Source organism: Pocillopora verrucosa, chromosome 3 (assembly GCF_036669915.1).
Source record: "Pocillopora verrucosa isolate sample1 chromosome 3, ASM3666991v2, whole genome shotgun sequence".
NCBI lineage: Eukaryota > Metazoa > Cnidaria > Anthozoa > Scleractinia > Pocilloporidae > Pocillopora > Pocillopora verrucosa.
The window spans coordinates 3,432,888-3,455,028 of record NC_089314.1 but is presented as its reverse complement, the minus strand read 5'-3'; the positions used below and the strand labels follow the sequence as shown (position 1 = coordinate 3,455,028).

The following is a 22,141-nucleotide window of genomic DNA, read 5'->3' as shown; positions in this document are numbered from 1 at the left end:
AAATTAACAGCTAGAATCAAAGTTTCCGTGATCTCTTAATCAAAAATATTTCTGCCGTGAGGCTGCGTCTCAAAACAGCAATCCACGTGCGCATCTAAGTTGCTGTTGCAAAAAACATTTGAAAAAATATATATATATATTTCAAGAAGTTAGCGATCGCCTTGAAGATTTGTGAAGAGGGTCTGAATCTGGTTAATTGACCAGCGACAAAGGGTAAAAATAAAACTGACTATCGACGAAATGCGAAAAGGAATTGCCGATTAGGACGGACATGAAAATACTAACCGACAGCATTATCGATCTTCGTATTCAAAATGAAGAGCATTCTAGCTTATGAGGCTTATTGTCAGATTCAGTTTAATAATTAACACATTTCCTGTCGTCAAACTTATTTCATTGCCATGTAAGAGTGCGGGCTCGTTTCCAGGGTGTCCGCTACTCGAGCCCACAAATTTCCTAACGAATGTGGAAGCTTCACTTACATTTTAATCATTAATTGTGATTCACCAACAACCGACAAAGATCGAAAATTTAGCCAACTAACGACAATGCGATGAAATTTTAACCAATAGCTAATATGAGGACCCCCATTCAAACCCTCTGTAAAGGATTATCAGAGTCGTATTTATAAACAAAAACGAATACATCAAAGGTGTAACTGAGAGGGTGGATCCTTGGGCCATTTTAGCCTTCCCAATCCTAAAAGACGTTAGTGCATTACAAAACAACGACGCAAACATCACAAAAATCATAATTCTATTCGACATGGAGTGGTTCAGCTCAAGACTTGGATGATATGACATATATACCAACTAATTTACAGGTATTCCAAATAAATGAAAGTTAAATTTACAATTAAATACTGTAATGTATGAACAAAAATTTGCGACGCACGTACACACTATGAAGAACCGGAAGAAAATTGGATAAATACTTTATATAAAGCAAATAATGCATGATGCATCACTCACAAGGTTTTTACCAGGTTTACATTACATTTCAGCTTACATGTGTGTAAAGTGACAACTTAGTAGAAAAAAATTTTGAGAAGGTGTAATCGGGTCGATAAATGATTAGAATGACCACTCATGACTAAAATCGACCATTTGAGTTTGAGAAAAGAACCTTTTGAGAGATAAAACAGAAATGATTATCTAGCTTTGCACAGATACATTTCTCAGTATTACAACCTTCTTCTTTTACCACAAAAAACATGGGAAAATTGCGTCATAATAAACGTTCCCACAGCGAAAAACAGACAATATTCTGAATAAACTTTCAAGTCTCTGAGATCTCACAATTAAAGCGCTTAGCAAAGGCGTGAAGGATTATAAGACTCGTTCTTACAGACGAGAAACAATGCATCAAAGGCGTAACTATCACTCTAATTCTTATCGGGGGGATCCCCGCCAATGTCCTGGAGAGACGCTAGTGCATCAGGCAACAACGAAAAAAACAACACAATTTCATTTGACAGACTGATTCACTGATTAATCAATGCTCTGTGTTTACAGTGCGGAGCAAAGAGTATCTATTGACCGCAAGGAACTCTTAAATACTGTAGACTTTTAAGATTTAAAAAAGTCTCCGAGATCTTCGAATCAGAAATATTCGTTCCTATACCCGTTTGCCTGTGCCGTAAAAAATTCAATTACTGTAATTTGCTATTACAAGATTATTTCAATGTTAGTTGTCTTTTAAAAAAATAGCCATCACTTAAACGATACGTAAAGAATTCGAATTACAAGAGTCTTGTTTACAAACGAGAAGAAATGCTTCGAAGGCGTACCTGAGTGGGATCCTTGGAACCATGTCAGTCCCCTTTCCCCAGAAAGACCCTACCGCAACACATTACAAAGAAAATAAACAACACAATTTTATTTAACACGGACTCGTTCAATGATTATTAAAGGTTCTACCGTTAGTGTGCGGTGCACAAAGTATCTATAGACTCTTCAAGTCGTTAGCTATCGGTTTTATAATCACTATACTTATTATACCTAGACAACATGCAGTTCACTCAACTCAAACCTACTGCACGGAGAACAATAAACACAACATGAAAAGTTCAAATCAGATGCTTAAAAAAGCTCCTTACACCAATCTAAAATTATGTGCCAACACAACGTAGGTTAACTGAGACCATTACTTTGAGTTGGAGAGCATTTTTTTATAAATCATCTACTGAGGAACGTTAGATAGTATAAAAGTTCCTATACGCTTCTATGAAACTTGGCGTTTTTCAGTTTGCCTAAATTTTTACAGGTTTAGGCATTCTTGCGCATAAAATTGGACGATACTGATTCTGACTTTTGAACTAACAAAGGCTACCTCTAAATCTCTCAGCGTAGTCATTTAAAGCCTTGTGTGTACATCACAACAGACACTTGGCAGGACACTTAACAAGTTAAACATATATGGTACCTTCGAGCACGCCCACGAAAAAAAGACATCAAAAAAACAAAAATAATGGCTCTCAACTAACAACAAAATAATTTTTGCACAAGTTAGCTCATTCGTCTAATTCCTATTCTTGTTTTTACTATTACAGGACACACAAACACAAAAATGAAATCGAATTTAAAGCCACGCTGTAGTTTAACAATAATATACTTTCCTACAGATTTCTCTAACGACAAGATGCAGCTACTGTTGCTTCCCCCTATTTGTAAACAACATAAACAACAAAGCCAGCACTCGATAAGCAAACCCCATGGCAAATAAGACTCCTATACAAGCGCTGTAGTTATTCAGTGTATATCCATTCCTTGTTGATATCTCATGCACATAGAGCTTCATGACATCTGGGTAACGATTAGCCTCCTTTTCAAACAATGCCTCCAGATACCAGCGGGAGTAAGAGAGACTGTAGACTGGACTGAGCTTGTTATTTTTCATTTTACACAGTGTAGGAGAACTGCCTAGGAATTCAGTGCGAGACAGAAATAGAATTGTGTCAATTTACGAAGATAACCGGCAGCAGAGCAGGATGATGGCAAGAAACACTCAACAGCATGAAATTGCTATTGCAAAATAATTAGTAACTTGACATTCAAATAAATCGTTCCGGGATCGCGCCTGGCAAATATTACATTGTAGGAGTGCCAACTCATGCATAATCGCAAATCGATCACGGGGAAAAATTTTGAAGAGTTTATGGATTTATGCCTGTGCCAAAAACGTACGCAACAGACAATTTTTAAAAGCGCGGCCGATGAGATGACCTAGTTATCGCCCTAAACTTTGTTTGCTTAGACACCGGATCCGAAACAACACAATGTCCTAGAATTGAACTTTTAGCGCAAGTAATCATCAATTACTGGGCTTTTTTTCAGAATTTCGTCATATTCGAGACAGAGTTGACGAGAAGTTTCCTCTGTTTAAGTAAGGGCCGGTCATTATTCACCGCCGGGAGAGGGGGGAAGGGGGGGGGGGGAGGATCATAGTTTTGTCACGATAAAATTTACTTGATCCTTTAAGGCTCTCTTATGACCCCCTCCGCCCTCCCCTGGCGACGACTGATTCTTCCCTCTGCCCTCCGCCCTCCCCCTTAACCATACTCTATCGTCCCATCCCTCTTCTACCTCCCCCTCGTATTACTGTTTGTCATGATAACCTTTCCTTTGTTTACCTGCCAAAAGAGAGGAAATGAGTGCAAAAGTAACAGATGCCATCTGTGAGTTTTTGGGGCTGAAGATAGCGGATATGCAGTATCCCGCTCCAGTGCAGGCGAACTGAACTCCAAGAGTGGCGGCATAATGAAATCGGAAGTAAGCTAAGAAAAGAATTTTCAAAAAAATTAAAACAGACACGTAGATCTAAGTTTGAAAGGTAAAGAGGGGGTGGAGGGAGGTATAACTGTGCGCAAGAGATCATAAACTGTTAATCATCTCATGCTGTGCGCCTGTTCGGCCTCAACCCTAACATTCTCTGACTTTCTGGCCTAACGTCAAATATCATACTAACGGAGACTATTACTTTGGTATACTATGGACATTTGCCCGTGATATTCCAATAGTAATGAAAACCTATGCCTATCACATAAAACGACGTCTATTTCTACCTCTCGGTGCAATCAGTGAGTACAGCAGGCTCAAATAAACAACAGGAGTGATGACGATTATGGGAATCTGAGCGACATTGACAGCCACAAAGTAACTTATCCTGTTGACACCAGCTGCGGCTTCACTGCAATGTAAAGTTGATAATGAAGATCAAATAGTAATAAAAGTAAGTGTAAAAGTAAATATTAAACCACTGACACTCCAATGGCCTGATGGACGTTTTCCTCGTCATTTCATTGTCGCCGTCGTCCTCTGCGTTTTCTTCTCTAGTGTCATCGTCGATCGTCTTTTTTGAATTGTTATTCACACAGAGCAAGAAACACAATTCCCCACCCCTTACCGCCAGAAAGTAGTCCTGGTGCTACCAAAACATCTCAACGCAGATAACATAGCGGTCAGACCAATTGCTAAGGAGCTGAGGGTGACGAGAGCGAAGAAATCGTCAAGACGAGCCTGGTGATAGAAATAAAAAAGGTATTTTCAAGTTGGACGAATCGTCACTTAAGACAGAAAGAATACAAAAAATGGAAGGAAAGTACTCTGGAAATCAATTTTTAGCACAGAGAGATTTCACAAATCTCGCCCTGTACGAAAAGCTAAGCATCGGTGCCATGATAATTTTCAGTTATTGACGACAAATTGGCTATTACAGTTATTTGAAATATTCTGACTTTTGGGACCCTTGCCTCTTTCCACAAATTTTTCATTTGCGTTGCACTATAATCTTTAGCAACAAATCTCTCTGAGACTAAGATGCATGAAAGATTTCAAAAACGGCGCTCTAAGTCAAAACCATTTTGCGCGCGATGTATCATACCAGCAGTAATGATCCCGATTTGCCAAACGTTAAATACTGACAACATGAATGCCAACTAACCTCCATCCTGAGGGCACCGAGGGTACCCCCTGCAAGTAACACCAAGAACTGATCCAGAAGAAGTGATCGTGACAAACGAAACTGCAGTCGAATCTCACGACGAAGAAACGTAATAAACTGAATCAAGAAGTTGGGCATCTGCTTGTCTTGATCTGGAAATGGAAATTGAAAGGGCGATCACCTTGTACTAAAGCAAGTAAGTCTCGTTGAAGAGAAGGAAGGTCAAATAGAATATGAAGTTGAACATTACAAAAACGTGAGACATTGGAATTTAAATGGTCCGTAACGTTCAACGAGCTGCTGATGTCCATCATCAGGCTATTTTCTATTCGAGCCACAGAATGTAACGCGAGCTCCCAAAGTTGCAGCTGCGCGCGCAGTCAGACTAATCCACCATGATATTAATTAACAGATCATATCGATGCAAGGCTTCATCAACTTTCAACATGTCGAGTCAGAGGTAAAGAAAGGATCCTCGCAGTTGTGCTGCAATTAGAGAGATTGCACTAAAGAAGCATGAAAAAGTTAGGCTTCACGGGATTGGAACCCGTTTCAACATGTCGACTGTAAGCGATTTCTATTTCCTACTGTAATTTAGTTTTCATTCCATGTATTCGTTATTTTCTGTATGGATCCTTCCTTAATACAAGCAATCAACAACTGAAGTAAACTCAGCTGAACGACTGAACAACTGAAATAAACTCAACTCTGAAGTAAATTCTCCACTAAGAAGTAGAAGCATAGACCGCGAGACATCGTCGCGAATGCGAAGAATCGTTGACCGTAGAAATAGCTTTAATGAGAGATTTCTAATTGCGACTGACGATTCCTAATCAATCGGCAGCAGATATATGCATACAAACTGACTGACAAACATCGATTACCACCGATTGATTTAGGCGACAATCAATTATCATTGATCGCGGGGAACAGACTTTTAATACCTTTGGAAATCACTGAGTACCTTTATTTGGGTTTCTCTTGAACAGTTTCAGAGTAGATTTAAAAGACAATTGCTCTATTCCGTCATCCGGACCTGTCCGGCTCCCATCAGCACAGTCAGTGTTTTCAGCACCCGCGTTATTTCCAGCGGCATACTGCTCCCAACGCTCGGGTAAAGTACTAGTTGATTCATCAGAGCCCTTACACAATCCGCCAATGACATCCATGTAAAAATCTGCTGGGTTCACTTTCTCAGGTATTTGAAATCCAAGCATTTCAAAGTAGTTTTCCGCCTCTGACACACTTCCAAGGAAGACGGTTCGTCCACCGGGCGCAAGAAAGAGAACTTTGTGGAATTTACCTAAAAAAAAAAAAACATGACAACCAGAAAAAGGGGTTGAATTATAAATCTTAGGTTGCAAGAATTTTGCAAATTGAGAAACAAATTAGACCCAAAGAATCGTTTCACTGCTTCTGTTTCTACTCTCATCAAATATTAGAACCACAAAGTTATTTTTGTCTACGTTTTAAGACGGCAAACAAATCAGAGTAAAAAAAATTAAACTTGTTGCAATTTGCAGTTCAGACTTACTGAATATTTCGTATCTTGGCTGATGAATGACGCAAACAATTGTCAGTTTCTTTTTTTCAGCTACGGCTTTTAGCGCATCCACAACCATCAAACTTGAAGTACTGTCCAGTCCGCTACAAGAGAAGCAACAAAGGAAATATGGAGTTCAATGAATCCAGAATGGAAGCACCTTAATGTCAAAGCCTTAGAATGCATAATCAGGCGACTATGGTGGTATAAATGGGACACTGGGGACCTATGGCAACGACTCATGATATTTTGCCTTGTTATGCCTTCAGTGGCTATGGGTTCGAAATATCATCAACCATTAAATAACCTTAAAAGAAACCAAAAAGGAATATCCGTATCACATGCAACAACTCGCTAAAGAAACACAGAATTTTCCGTCCTACCTCGTCGGCTCATCGAGAAAAAGCAACGTTGGGTCAGTCACCAATTCCATTCCTATGTTGACGCGTTTTCTTTGCCCTCCAGAAATGCCTCTTGATTCCTAGTAAGACAATAAAAAATAAAGAAAAAAAAACCAGAACAATTAGACAAGTAAATAAACAAAACTAGACTGAAACATATAATCCTACGAAAATGACACTTATATCTACACGTAAAACTCGAAATGGCAATAGATAGAAGCTATACGAATTCGAAGCTGTGAAGCTGAGACGCTGTTTTCAACGGCTAGTTGCGGTCACAGTAATTCTTTGTAATGGTGTCATGATAATATACTGTATACTCGAGAGTTGGTCCTCACACTGGCAAGCGTTTTTCTTTTTAGAAAGCCCATACCTCGTCCCCAATCTTTGTATTCTTGACGTGCGCCAAATCAAGAAGATCCAAGACCTGCCAAACCAAAAGGGTCAGTTTTACTGTTTCAATTTTATTATTCATTTAATGGTAACGTGAGTGATGTAGAACGAGCTTACTTACAGGTCCCTCATTACCATTACTCAGTTCCAATACAATGAAAGATTTTAATCGGCGACATACCTCGTTGACTCTTTTTTCCTTTTCGTCTTTGGAAATCGAGGATGGCAATCTTAGATTTGCTTGATAAATCAAAACCTCCTTCACCGTCAATGTTCTGTGCATGATATCTTCCTGAAAAAAACAGTACAAGTTGAATAGAGGCATATAATGTGGATGAGCACAGGACTAATTCCTCAGGTTGCCTGACACAGAGGTTTCCTTCTTATCCTTGCGTTGAATCATATTCTGTTTAAGTCTAATTTCAAACACTGCATCAATAACTCGAATTGTCCCAAGCATTTTATTATAAAGAACTTTAACCGTCTCTGGGCGCTGAGTGCGGTGGTGGCCCTCTTGAACGACACCGATAGTACACCGATAGAAAAAACCATGCAGTTGCTTCCTTCTTTCTAACGCAAAACAAACCTGCGGAACAAATCCCGTGATGTTTCTGAAAACACCCAAGTCGTGTACAAAGTTGTTGTTGATGAATAGACTACCGGCGCGTTTCTGAAAACAGAAATGAAAAACTGCAGTAAGTGGCCTTGAAATTTGATTAATTAAGTCAACCCTGACGCTTTCTAAGAGCATCGTTTTACAAGATCTCTCTTCAATCTCAATTCTGTTCGTCAAGTCAATTACTTGTGCGCTCATGAAGTCACAATAGGTTTACACCACAAGTTGAACATGCTTGTTATAAGTAGTGATAGCATTGTCTCAACAATAGATTTTCTAGTTGTGATATTGTAAATATTAGTCGCAACTACAAAAAATAACAAGAAAAAGGCCTAAAATAGTATTTTCCGCAGGTTTTCAATGACATATTTTCTCTTTAAATGATAGAAATATTTAGTTTTCCTTTATCGGATTCCGTTAGCCGAAGGCTCCTACAAAGAACTAACCATCCAGCCATCTTTTATATCGCTAATGGCCACTTTTAATACTATCAGACCATGTTCAGTTTTAGACACTAAGGGAAAACGAAGCCCTGGTAGCACCTAGGAATGTGTCGATTTCTACAGCATCCAGGGACTGATCACACCCTTGAGCTCAAGAGTGCTGAAGTCAATAATTGGCAGAATTCACTCGAATTTTAAGCTCCGATGAGAGTATTTTTGTTACACTTATTTCACATGGAAAACCAACCCCATAATAGGCTTTTCCACTAAGGGTGTTGAGAAACGTTGTTTTGCCGGATCCCGAGGGACCCATTACCGCAGTTACTTCCCCAGGTAGGAGTTGACCGGACACGCCTTGAAGAATGGCTACTTTTGTCTGTTAAAATGAAGAAAACAACACACAACGCATAACTAAATAAAAATTCTGTTAATTACAATGTGTGTGGTGTCTCTAAAAAATATTTGTAGGAGTAAGCTCTGACTCATTCTTTAGTATTCTCCTTCCACTGAAGATTATGCTCCAATTGAAATATGTTCAAAGCATAAATTCTTCCTTTACTCTCCTACGCATGCAGAAAATCTTACTTTAACGCAGAGTCCTTCGAAATATATCCCATAAATTGGTTTTTTACTTTCCGTGACGCACTTTCGCGCCGAATTTTTTCTAAGTGTTAACAAGTTCCCCTGCAGCACTTTGGCGCCAAAAGTAAACAAAAAAAAAAGTAATGAATGATACGAATAACAAGATGAAGATGATATCATTTCAACTATTATTATTATTATTATTATTATTATTTTCATTATCAATACTATTATTATTATTATTATTATCATTATTATTATTATTAATATCATACGTATTATTATAATAACAGGGGCAGTAGCAGTAACACTAACCACAATCATATTTTGGCTGCCGATAGTACGTGACTAATTAACGTCTCCGGACTCTGTGGTAAGAAATATACTCTTTGGCGAATATTCGTACATGATATTGACCGTTACTTTGAGATTGATAACAAAAGACCTCCTTCCCTCCCCTCTCCCTCTGCACAACCAGGTAGTTACCTTTTTAAGAGAGAGGCTAAGGTTTCGAAAACGAATGGTGATGGTTTGTGTCTTTGGCTCCGCCTCCTCTCGGTATTTATCCAAAGTGTTCCTCCTGATACTCTCTTGCATTCTTAAACGTCGTTTTGCGAAGAGTCTCTTTGTTACATAACGTTCACACCATTCTATAAGTTTTTCTTCGTGGTTGAAACAGAGCAAAAGCAACAGCATTACCACCAATATTGCTAAGATGAGTAAAACACCACCAGGGGCACTCATAGGAGCTGAAGACCCTTTCTTGCATATGGAGAGAATCTGAAAATAGACCAAAATAAGACTGCGCTCAACAAGGAGTTGTGCATGCACCAACAGGGATGGCATCTTCCACGCGTCCCTGCCACTAAATGAAAATGGACGATAAAAGATGAATTGATATTCCCATACTTGATTTACACTTAAAGTAGATGCAAAAGCAACTGGGATAAGTATTGCAACTTCGACGTGGACAGCAAAATTAGCAACTCACTGCTCCGAACCAACCTTACCAACCTGACAGCTTCAGTTAGAAAGGGGTTTGGAACCATGAGATAGTCAACCTGTAAAGTCACGGAAGGCACAAATTTATTCCTCCTTAAATCTAGTTGCATCGATTTCTTCCCCGTAAATGAACTAAATCCTTATAATGCACAGCATTCATGAAAAGGATGCATTTTATGAGCATTATTTAGTATTCTTTGCAGTTTTAGCATTTGCTATTGATATCCATATTTGTAGTACGGAGTAACAGTCAGCCGAATTAATTCTGAGATTAAAGTATTTCCATGAACATTTATAATTTCCATAGTTTTGAACTTGGATTTCACATGGCCAAATGGCCTTAAAAATCCCGTTTCTCTCGCATCTATCTTTAACGGCTGTTACCACTTAGGAGATGCCTTCGGATGTGCATTATCGAATAACAATATTGTAACTATTACCAAATATATGTAACAAGACTAATTACTCATACCGGACAGCGTTGTGGTTCCATGCTTCCATTCCGACAGAAATGTCCACTTGGACACGTCTTTTTAATGGTGACGTTTGGGCAATAGTAGCGTGGAGGACAGGGATTTGGGCGCTTTGCTCCAGGGCAAATATACTTAGAAGCTGCATGAGAATCAAAGATAGGAGGGGACTGAGAAGTATTGCAGCATTTTCCACTCTCGCGGCACAATAAAGGCGATTTTTTCTAGGAAATAAGATGAATGTTCTCATCATGAGCTGAGCGCACCACGGGCTCTGCCATTAAAGATATGACAGCATAAAGATCGTCACTTAGAACAGAGAATTTAGAAGCGTAAATCTGCAATTGAAAACACGTAAAGTGACACTGGTTTCATTAAACGTCGGCAAAGTGTGTTATCAGACTCAAACCTCATCGGCATTATAGTTCTTGCAAGATCACTTTAGCGAGCCCCCCCTTCCCAGTTAACTCCAGGATCTACTCACGTGTGAGAGGAAGTCGAAATTGTTTAGGCCTCTATCTGAAAACTGATTTTAGCTCAAGACAATTGGCCGTCAGCCAATAACACTCCTGGGTGGTAAGGACACTGCAAAATTAAACTGTTTTGCCCAAAGACCCAGCCAGTGTCGAACCAACCATGAAAGCACCGTTCTACTCGCTTGGTCGTGAATAAGATCATAAAAAACTTACCGTGGCGTTAACTAGTTTATCTCTAACACAGTATGCTCCCTTTGGACATGGTATGATACAGAGTCGATCCTTAAGACAATAGAAGCCTAAAAACAATCATAAAGTCAATGTTTCCTCTATTTTACGGTAGATTCTTACTTCAAGCCGACAGATGACTTTTCGCCTTAATTGCGTTTTTGCTGAGGGTTAAATTCATCCCTTTCATGAGAACATGTAAACAATTGCGCTGCCTCTTTTATGTCTAATTCATCAACTCAGGAGAAGGAGGTGGTGGGGGGAGGGGGGGGGGCGGGGGGGGAGTGACCAGGTCTTAGACCGACAAACGATGATGACACAACTTGCAAAGCCGTCAATTCAGGGCTTTCCAGCAGTCTCGCTCAAATCCTTTACGTGTGAAATTGGTCTTGAATAACTCCTAACTTTGTTTTTTCCACATCAGTTTAGTACTTTAATCGTAGTAAAACTGTATAGAGTCGACTCCCGTTATTGTGGACACCGTCGGGAGGAGATTTAGTGCCTGCAATAACAAGAATCCATAATAGCGGGGTACGAGAGAAAAAAAAATTGCTTTCTCTCTAAACATATGAAATAATATGTAACTACACAAACGTAAACCCCTGTAAATCCCTTATTTACCAATTTAGTTCTACGAGTGTCACAATGCAAAGGCTTACCTAAACCAGTCTGCAGAAATCAGCAGAGACGACAGCGAATAAAATAAACAAGTTTTGATCTCGGCCTGAAGTTCGTTACAAAACGAAAAGCGTCTTCAGATCCTTGAAAAAAATATCCAGCCTGGTAGGATTATTGTCTTAGTTAACCTCCATGTTTTTCCTTGATAACACGTAGTTCTCGTCTGCAATGGAGTTATCCGCTGATATATTCCAATGGGATTGCTTTGCAAGTTGTGACAACGTCGTTTTGATTTCATTGAAGAGAATGAATGGGAAGTAATCCCCCCCCCTTCCCACTGTACCAAACATTCCATGAGTGCACTTAGGATATTGATGGAAGAGAGATCTTACCCATAAACCGCGAAAGAAACCATTTCATCATAACAAACAACCGAAAGTTGTTGCGACTTCCCACTTCCGGGATGGCAAATTGATAAAATGTCATCAGGGAACTACAAACTTACCATCAGGACAGGGTTCGAATTTCATTGAATGTTTATTCAAGAAAAATCCCGCCCCACAAGCTGAGGAATTTTGAGGTTCCATACAAAATGGTTTTCCCCCGCTTGTCTGCGTTGGACTAGATGTCATCATACTCGGGGTAAGTGCCGCTGCTGAAGCGTTACACGGTTTTGCAAGCGGACAACAGACATCGACGTACTTTGCGGGACAGCAAGATTTGGGTAAACCGTCAAAAACATCTGCATACAAAGATAAAACAAACAATTTTGACTGAATATTACTTTTCAGAGTGTCGCCGTTGGCACATCATGGTCAAGGTATGTTGACATCTGAGTGAGTGACAAATTTGCATATTTTAACCCCTAACAATAGTTGTTGCTACGCTTCGCGTCTCCACGACTAAAAATAAAACCATCCATCTTCTTTAAGGGAGGCGGGGAGGTGAGCAAGGAGCCAAGGGAGCGACGAATAACCAGATTACTATGGCAGATGAATTAAAGTGGGAATATTTAGAGATCCCGTTGACTTAAACGTTAACTTAAGCACACGCTCAAGCTAGTGGTTGTGGTCATAAGCATAAGCAGAGAATTTATAAATAAAGGTCTTTTCTCCTAACCACCGGTAGCCTTTTTCGCGAGCCCGCCAGCCCCTTTCCCACTTCATCGCCCTTGAAAAGAAAATTAAGCTTAAAGCCATATTTCATTCGGAATATAAGAGCCAGGTTCAACGTAAAAATATCATTCAGAAAAATTAGTTTCTATCTGAACTTTGAAAGACAGCTGGTAAAGTATGTTCAAGTTCCACGTGGTCAAGTGTCTAATTCATCCTCAAACTACTCACGCTGTTTCAATGGAATATAAAAACCTTATTTTGTCTGTGTAAACGAAAAAATTCTGCATGATATATCCTTTCCCTTCTAATGTTATTACACAAAGCGATGTGTCATTATATTGGTGAAGCATAGCGCGTAACCAAACAACCATGCACAGAAATTTTGAATTGATTTAAAATTCAGATCGCTCTCATTTGTGAAGTGTCAGGAGATGCTTTCGTTACCAACCCAAAGATCGCCCAAAATATGGTCACATTTCGTAAAACTCACAAGATGCAATAAAAAGATAAGTAAATAAGATCTATTACCTCCGCATTTCCCGCCATAAACCACTCGGGTGACGGAAAGTCCGAGAATGAACCAAATTGTAATCACCATGCGGAAAGCCTGTCTTCTCCGTTCTCCAAGATTCAAATGCTTGTGGTTCGACAAATCGCTAAGGTATGAATATTTCTCTTCCACTTCTACTCCTCAGCCTAAAGTATAACTACAAAGAATAAGTTATGGTTTCTTGACAAACTGAAATTAATGTTTATCAGACCAAGCCTCCCCAGCTATGTTAATGTGATACGGAGCATAGTGAAATAAACAAATTCGGCTAACTCACGCGTGAGATTGAATTGTGTGCTCACATTGCGTGACAACAAAGCTCACTTTTGTAAATAATTTGCTTTATCAAACGAGTCGATTGATAAAAGTAAATTAACTACAGTGGTTCATTCACTTTATCAACTCGTTTGATGAAACCAAATTATCTTGACAAACTGAAATTAATGTTTATCAGACCAAGCCTCCCCAGCTATGTTAATGTGATACGGAGCATAGTGAAATAAACAAATTCGGCTAACTCACGCGTGAGATTGAATTGTGTGCTCACATTGCGTGACAACAAAGCTCACTTTTGTAAATAATTTGCTTTATCAAACGAGTCGATTGATAAAAGTAAATTAACTACAGTGGTTCATTCACTTTATCAACTCGTTTGATGAAACCAAATTATTTTCATGTATCCTTACCGACGCAGCACCATAGTTTCTTTAGAAAATAATCCCAACACTTTGGTTTGTTTCAAAACGCGGCTGCTTGTAATCTCTCTGTAAATCAAGTGCGTTACTGTAGTTGTTTTAATCACAAAACAGCAGACCTGGTCGAAATCCTCAAGGAATCAGTTCCCAAAATTTAGTCCAACAACTTGGTCTTTGTGGCTTCGTGTAAAGGAGTTTGCGGTGAACATTAATTGCAATCATGTAATCATTAAGGCGCGAGACGACCGAAGGTTCGTCCATTGAATCTATCGGGTATCGAATGCTGCAGCACGAGCAAAATAGCTGCACAGTCTCATTCACAAGGCATCAATAAACAAAAGTGTGTCAGGCTTTTTCGATATCCTGATAGGTTATGTAGATATCGTTATCTAAAGTTGGAGTAGCTATATATGCGAGTCGTGCTGCGTAAATGGACGCCCACGACAAATATTTCAAATATTAAAATTTCCCGACACACTTTTGTTTGTCATTATTCCTAGGATGTTTCGGCGAAATTTGACGAAAATCTGTCAAATCTATATACCCCATAAATTCGCTCAAAGCGGTTGTATTCCTCCCAAAAGCAAATAGGAGATTTTAGCTCATAAAGGTTCGCAAACAACTCGCGCCATGCATGCCAGGAGATTAGGGACTTTAAGATACGGTACGGTGAATCTTTATTACGGCTACCTTGGTCGCGATGGATTAGGGTGAGTACGGCGTATTTCCCGCCAAGTACGAATCGCTAAGGTGCAGTGACAATACGGCGAAAAGCTCAGAGCTCAAAGCGTTTATTTGCAAAAATTTCATCCTTCAAGGAAGCAATAGAGAGTTAATCCGTCTTTGTTACGACATGAATTACATAAGTAATGACGAATTTTTGCTGCCTTACACTGGTTACGAATTTCAAAACCTTAGAAATTCCGTATGACTCGAGAATTTTAGTGACGACGAATGTTTGGCACAGTTTAGGGTTTAAAAAATGCACTTAGCGGTACTTGCTGAGGCTCTACAAATTCTTGCAACCGTAGGATGCAGCCAAGGGAGTGTTTGTGATGGAGAAGAAGCTTTATGTATGCTGTTAAAAGGCATGTGTTATCCATGTCGGTACAGCGACATGGTACAATGGTTCGCCAAGCCTGGCCTGTTCCTGTTATCAGCAAGATAACAAATGAAGTGTTGGATTACATTCATGCAACTCATGGTCATCGTATTCAACAATGAAATCGAGAATACTACTCATTAGACCCAGGAATCTGGAATACTACGCCGATGTAGTTCACAGAAAAGAAGCACCACTGGATAACTGCTTCAAGTTTGTCGACGGAACTGATTGGCCTATATCTAGACCAGAATGCAACCAAAGAATCGTCCACAACGGGCTTACCCGTGTCCATGCTATCAAATTTCAGTCTGTCGTAATCTCAGACGGAATGATTAATAATATGTTTGGACCTGTTGGTGGGTACTTTAGAGTGTTTACATTCCAATATTTATGTTTGCTTATGTGTTTGTATGGTTTTTGTATTCGATCACTAACAAATGATTTATTCTAAGAGTGAGGCAACAGCAAATGCAACTTTATTTACGACGTACTTACTAATTCTGAGTTATTAATTAACATTGTATTTTTCAGAGGGAAGAAGACATGATGCCGGGATGTTGGCAGACTCCAATCTGTTGGCAGATCTCAACCGATATGCCCTTTCGCTATCTGGACGGCCTCTGTGTATATACGGTGATCCGGCTTATCCTTTGCGAGTGAACCTCTAGGGCCCACTCAGAAATGCAGTTTTGACTCCTCAAATGAAGGTCTTCTGGCTCAATGGCTCTTCGGAGACATTGTAAACTATTTAAATTAAAGTTTTTAGATTTTACAAAGAACTTAAAACCTTGTTTGAGCTCGGTAGGGAAAATATATATCGTTTGCGCACTTTTAAGATACAGCCTTACTTGCCTGTATGGAAATAACACTCCTGAGTTCTTTCGGTGTAACCCTCCGGACCTTTTTACTTACTTTGCATGATACTATGGTTTTTTTTTAAACCGAACAAAGAGAAAGTATAGTTGTTAGCACTGAATTAATTTACTCATTTAAGATATGTCTTGAATAGTGTAAACCACTGAACAAATTTCCAACAAAATAGGGGGAAATCATATTTGCAGAACACAACAGAATTTACACCGACTTTAAAAAAACAGAGAATGCAAAATGACATTTAACAAACAAAATCAGTAACTTGAAGATGCAACAAATTTACAAGGAAGAGTAAATTAATGCGATGTCATCTCTGTCGGAAAACTAGTTCGTTATTACTTTTTCGTAAGTCTTTCTAACAACACCATCATAGTCTGTGTTTGTTGTTGCTGTTGCTGCTAAAAAGCCATCTGAAGTGTTTGCATCTGATCTTGTTGTTTTGCCATGTTTGCAATCATAGCATCCAGCGTCTTTAACATCTCGCTTGCTTCTCTTTTTCGTTTTCAACTTCTCCTGCTTTCAAAGCGAGCTCCTCTTGACGGATCTTAAGCTCCTTTTCTAACTTTTTCCATAGAAATTCGATAACATCAGCTCCGCTTCTTCGCTGCCTTTTCGCTGTTCTTTCATTCTTCATTAGCCCTTCTTTTAGTTTCACTAATTCTTTCCAAGGCTTGGCAACGCTTCTCTTCGGCTTTTTTGCGATCTGTTTCTACGCTCTTGCTGCTACAAGATTCTCTCGTTGATTCTGCTAGTTTCTCTCTTTCAGACATTTCTTCTAACAGTACGTCGAACTCTGTTGGTTCGAGACATGCACCACATGCTTTTGCTTCTTCTCTACTTTGCTGTCGAGATCTTCCAAGTAGAAAGTCAAATCTCTTTCTCATCGCCCTTTGATTTACTTTGAATTTGACTGCAGTTACACAGTTGAGATTTTCGGAAATTTGCGTCCAAGTTCTTCCTCTTTCATTGCTTCCTTTCTTGAACTTGTAAAACTCTTGTAAAAAAGTTTCTCTGCACAGCAACACGTCGTGCGCTGTTGTCCACTCCATTGGCTTGTTATAAAAATCAAAATTAACAGAAATGAATGAAATTTTTAATAACTTGCTATCAGTACCCATGCACCAGCTTAGTGCCAGAAAAGCAAACCGAAGAACTCGACTGAGTCAAATAAAAATTAAAACGAACGAAAACGATAAAAAAATACTTACCATTGCCCCTTTTTTGACATCTTTTTTCTACAGATACATTTTGACCAATTTTCGTCTTAGCTATGATTTATTCGCAAAGAAACGAAATCAATTTAATCGCAAGGAAAAATTCAAATAATTAAGACTTCAAACACAATATTACGGCAAATTCTGACGTACTCACCACTACGGGAACGAGACGATTTTGTCGTAGCAGATGGCAAGAGTACGGTGTGAATTCCCACCTTGGACATGCGCAGTCCGACGGGTTTAAAGGGTAGACTTCCGGTCGCCGTAGTAGAGCCTGCATCTTAAAGTCCCTATTACTTCTGTTAAATTTCTTGATTAGCATTAAAACGTACCTAACCACGTTCTGTAATATCATAACGACAGTCTGCTAACGATGAGCTCATAGTGCTTGATTCTTGCTGCTATGACAACGTTTTGCCAATCAGGAGTATATGCACAGTTGACTCTCATTAACCCATATAGTCCGGTGCGATGGGTCAGAGTAATGAGACGGAAAATTGTAAGAAAAAAAAACATTTTGAAGCAGAACTTTTTACCTGCGTATCTAAGTTGCTATTGCAAAAGTCATTCGAAAAATACGGTTCTTTTGAAAATTAGTGATCACTTATTAATGTTGCTTTGATGATGCGTAAAAATATAACTGACTACCAACAAAATGCAAAAAGGAATTACCGATTGGGACGGACAAGTAAATACTAACTACTTTAAATTCCGGATTCAGTTTAATAATTATATAATTTCCGGGGTAGAGAGGGTGGATCCTTGGGGTCATTCTAGCCTCCCCTTCTCAAAAGATGTTAGTGTTATTGCCCGAGAGTAAGGCACAAAAGTTGGATTGAAAACAGCGCACGGCGCGGCACTTATTACGCTGAATGATCACCTCACAGCGTGGTCTCACACCCACTACTCAGTAATGAATGAGTTGCCAGTAATCGGATCTTTGTGTTTGCGCAAAGATCTCTGGGATTGCCACGGGGCAAATATTGCAACTCGCAATAAAGGAATGTATGGCAAGGGATTATTTCGATATCCAAAAAAAAACGATTTTGGGGAGAGATCATCGCTTTTTTCCGCTGTTTTAAAAGAAATGGGGGTGGTAATATTGATACAAGGGTAGCGCAAGGTTTTGTTTGAATAACCGTGAAATACGTGGTGAAATCTAGCCATTAACTTTTTTCCATGCGCAAGGGTTATAGTGAAATTGACATCCCGTAATGATCTAGAACTTTAGAAATATTAGTTTTAAATCGCCAAGAAATATCCCAATAAAGCCTTTTCAATTTTATTTAGGTGTGTTCAGTATCTAGCTTTTTCCTTGGCTTGGTAATGCAACAGCAAAAAGAAAAAAGGTTCTAACAACTACCTCAAGGCAGCAGGAGATTGGAATGATGTGCTTTAGAATTAAAAATACAAAAATATGGAAACCGGAAATGAAATCGCTTTCGCATGGCAACTGCGTAGCGCAGTGGCAAGAAAGAATCTAGGGCCCTAAATTGAGAATATTAATTGATTTTTTAGCGGGATCATCACCTATGGTTGTAAATATAGTGTTTGTTTCTTTCACTACCTACTTATGGTGATTGTTTTCTGTTACATTCTGACTAATAATTCGCACAGCAAAACCAAGCCAAACTAAACTCAATTACTCAACAAAGGGAGGTTTTATTTTATCATTCATTTGTATCTTTCTCTGCTTTTATTTCTGTGGAGATCATCCATGTCACGCTACAGTTTCTAAAGAATTGTCTTTGAGCTTCTTTTCTCTTGTAATAACGAGTGTTGGCTTTCAATTTTTAACCCACGTATTGAGTAGTCAGTCATTACAAATAACAACCAATACTAACATAACCATTCAGCCGGTCATAGCTGTCTATATTATCACATTTTCGGGTTTCCTTAAGTAAACTCGTCCGTTTTATGTACCGTCCTTAGTGAGACGTATCTACGACAATGTAAAAAAATGCTTCTTGTTCATTGATTGATTGATATCAATAAACACTTCAAATAAACACTTCAATGTCGTTTTACCGATCTAGGCAAAGGCTTTTCATTCTTTTGTGCCTTTATGTTAGAAAAAAATGACCATGGACTCTAAATCTAAGATTATTGAAATTACTGGCTACACAGTTATTTCATCATAACAGCCCAATCAGTGAGTCAATATTTTTATCTCCATAACTTTAAACCTAACAAACAGTATTTTCTTTAAACATCATCATTGACGCTAGTTTTCCGTAATGGACCTGTGCTAGCAATGTAGAGAAGCGCGCAAGAATTTTCCTTGTTTACTTCGGGCTTAATTTTTTTTTTTTCAATTTTATATTTCTCCAAACATTATAAATTAACGGTCCTAAAGAGGAATGTTGACCGGGTGACGGCGTAGAGTCTTACGAAATATTATTTGTAATATACCTGCTCTAAATTCTGGCATCCGTATGGCGTAAATTATAGGATTTATTAGCGAGTTGAAGAAAAAAAAGAAAAACATCAGCATTGAAATGTGTAAAGCGTAATTGGTGGGAAGGCTGAATAGTAGCTTAAAATCAAACGCCACTTCACCCCAGAAAACCATTTGCGGCAGGAAAGTTAAGAACGATCCAAATGTGACAAGAAACATTGTACTTGTCAGTTTTCTTTCCCTCAGGCCGGCTGTACCATGGAGTTGAGAAAAACGACCACGACGAACTTTGATATAAATGGAAACGTAGCACGCAAATATAACTAAAAGAAGGATAGAAAGATATGAGAAGAGGACCGAAGTAATTTTAAGGCTGACGTGATTGAAGTTTATTAGTCCAAACACTAAAGACATCACGACTACAGGGAATAACCAAGTAACAGTTATAACCACTCCATAAACCCATTTCTTTACAGAACGATGCTTGAAAGGACAAAATGTTGCGTGTGTTCGTTCTAATGAAATAAAAGCGAGGTTAAGAAGCGAGACTTTATCAATATTGTACCCAGTAGCCCTCCCTAGTACGAATAACCAAATGCTATCAGGCCTATCGTACTCCCACAGATCGCAGTACTGGCTCATAAAAAAGTCAATCCAAAGAGGCCCACTAACCGCCCCGACAAAGAGATCGACTATGGCCAGATGGATAATCAAGTATGTACTCTTCCTCTGTAGCTGGCGCTGCTTCACAAATATAATAATGGTGATGATATTAAGGATGACTATGGCCAGACATACAATGCCGAGCACAGCAAACCATGAAACGCAGTGGGAGGCAGGAAGGTAACGAGCAATGTTAGTTGTGTTGGGAGCCATTGAGTTTCCACTGAAATATTATTTCACCAAACGACCTACAAATGGAGACAAGTTGTTATATTTTCAATGAACGACAGAATCTTTCCTGACCTGGATTGTTTTTGCGATGCTAAGAAAGTTTTTTTTTTCTGATTAAACCATGTGTAGACAATAACGATTGAGACTTAAATATTTCTCAACAATACACGCCACTTACGTATGACTGCAAGGGATAATGGGAACATATCTGAATAAACTGTATTCGACGACTTGACAGGGCTGTTTCAACCACTGGCACACAAGCATGAGGTAATTAGTCCGATTTTGGTGTCGTTATCAAAGATAGTTACATTTACATGTATATGGCTTCTTTAAAGTTTGTAAATGGAAAAGTGCTTGCACAATGCCTCGGTCAAATTTCCAATTTTAGAGTCCTGGGCCAAAAACTTTTTAAAAAGGCACTGCTTAGATATTATTGTACTTACCCGGTTGCAATATTGTTTCCATACCGTCACAGCCTTATTACTTCTGCGAAATTTCTTGATTAGCACAAAAACGTACCTAACCACATACTGTAATATCACAACAACAACAGTCTGCTAATGATGAGCTTAGTTGAAGTGTCGAAGGTTATATCTCCAATAATAATGTTCTTTCAAACCACTATACCACAGTTTGAATTGGCCAAAGAAAGAAAAAAATTATAAAAATTAATAAACATACCTTGAAAAGAAATTGCAGTCGTATTCAGAGTCACTTAATCCACTCTCTTTATATACATGAAAAAGGTGTGGGGGTCGTTGTCGGTAGTAAGATGGTTATATGAGACGCGAATTAACCAGTTAATATTTTTAGATAGCTCTTCATTCAAACACCAGTGTACAAGGAAAATTAGTTAATTATCATATCGCAGGTGCACAGGAACTAGCCCTCAGAATGGGATAAACCTATTTGTTTAATTGACTATGTCTTCGGCGACAAGCCTAAACTAGATTTTATCTCCTAATATTATCAGATAATACAGATAAAAGATTAAAACCTTCTTCTAAGATTCTTTCGTGAACTAAAAGAATGGGTTTTGAAGATCTACTTACGCTTTTGTTAAGGAAACCCATGATCAAAGGAAACCAACAAGAAGGTGGTTTTATTTTACTAAGTGGGACGAACAAACGTTAAACATTCGAAGTGCCTCACGACAGGTGAAGGAAGTCTTATTCCTTTCTGAAACATAATTAATTATTCCTTGCACAGGTTTATTATTGAGGTGTTATCTACTAGTGCCGACGAAAGAAATACTCTCCCGACTTTCGATAAACCTTGGATACAGTCTCATGGTTCTTGATTCTTACTCCTATGACAACGTTTTGCCACAGTTGACTCCCATTAACTCATATAGTCCAGTGCAATGCGGTCATAGCATTGAAACGGGAAAATTGTAAGAAAAAAATATTTCGAAGCAGAACCCCTCGAGTTATTGAAATAAAATTACTCGAAATGTAAACAGAAAATTAAAAAACTATCAACTTTAGTCTGAGTTGCCGCAAGACTTGAATGAACGAGAGTTCGAGTGTGGGAAGCTTGGCAGTCATCGGTGAAACGATGATTATGTGAGGTAAATTC

At 38.8% G+C, this 22,141-nt stretch overlaps 2 protein-coding genes and 1 pseudogene across 2 annotated transcripts; all 3 read right to left on the bottom strand.

The window, feature by feature from the left end:
- Window positions 1-1,876: 1,876 nt before the first annotated feature.
- On the bottom strand, window positions 1,877-13,628 carry LOC131774486 (uncharacterized). The gene is made up of 17 exons (XM_066163830.1): window positions 13,357-13,628; window positions 12,219-12,455; window positions 11,081-11,166; window positions 10,394-10,615; window positions 9,406-9,699; window positions 8,585-8,713; window positions 7,865-7,948; window positions 7,460-7,570; window positions 7,259-7,312; window positions 6,868-6,965; window positions 6,476-6,588; window positions 5,906-6,244; window positions 4,942-5,093; window positions 4,405-4,517; window positions 4,064-4,188; window positions 3,632-3,775; window positions 1,877-2,921 (listed from the first exon to the last, which is right to left on the bottom strand). The coding sequence occupies exons 1-17, from the start codon at window positions 13,424-13,426 to the stop codon at window positions 2,647-2,649; spliced, it is 2,646 nt and encodes an 881-aa protein (XP_066019927.1). The 5' UTR covers window positions 13,427-13,628; the 3' UTR covers window positions 1,877-2,646.
- Window positions 13,629-16,386: 2,758 nt separating this feature from the next.
- On the bottom strand, window positions 16,387-17,100 carry LOC131799418 (uncharacterized; annotated as a pseudogene).
- A 2,485-nt stretch (window positions 17,101-19,585) lies between these two features.
- Window positions 19,586-21,088, bottom strand: LOC131799425 (trace amine-associated receptor 1-like). Its single transcript, XM_066163000.1, is given in 2 exon segments — window positions 19,586-20,577; window positions 21,007-21,088. A coding segment is annotated over 1 exon segment (957 nt). The 5' UTR covers window positions 20,543-20,577; window positions 21,007-21,088.
- Window positions 21,089-22,141: the final 1,053 nt, after the last annotated feature.

Coding starts and splice junctions, on each gene's coding strand:
- LOC131774486 (XM_066163830.1), bottom strand. CDS start 13,426: ATGGTGATTACAATTTGGTTCATTCTCGGACTTTCCGTCACCCGAGTG. Junction 5,094..5,905: donor CAAGAGAAACCCAAATAAAG/GTACTCAGTGAT, acceptor TTCCATTTCCAG/ATCAAGACAAGCAGATGCCC. Junction 4,518..4,941: donor TCGGTGCCCTCAGGATGGAG/GTTAGTTGGCAT, acceptor TTCTATCACCAG/GCTCGTCTTGACGATTTCTT.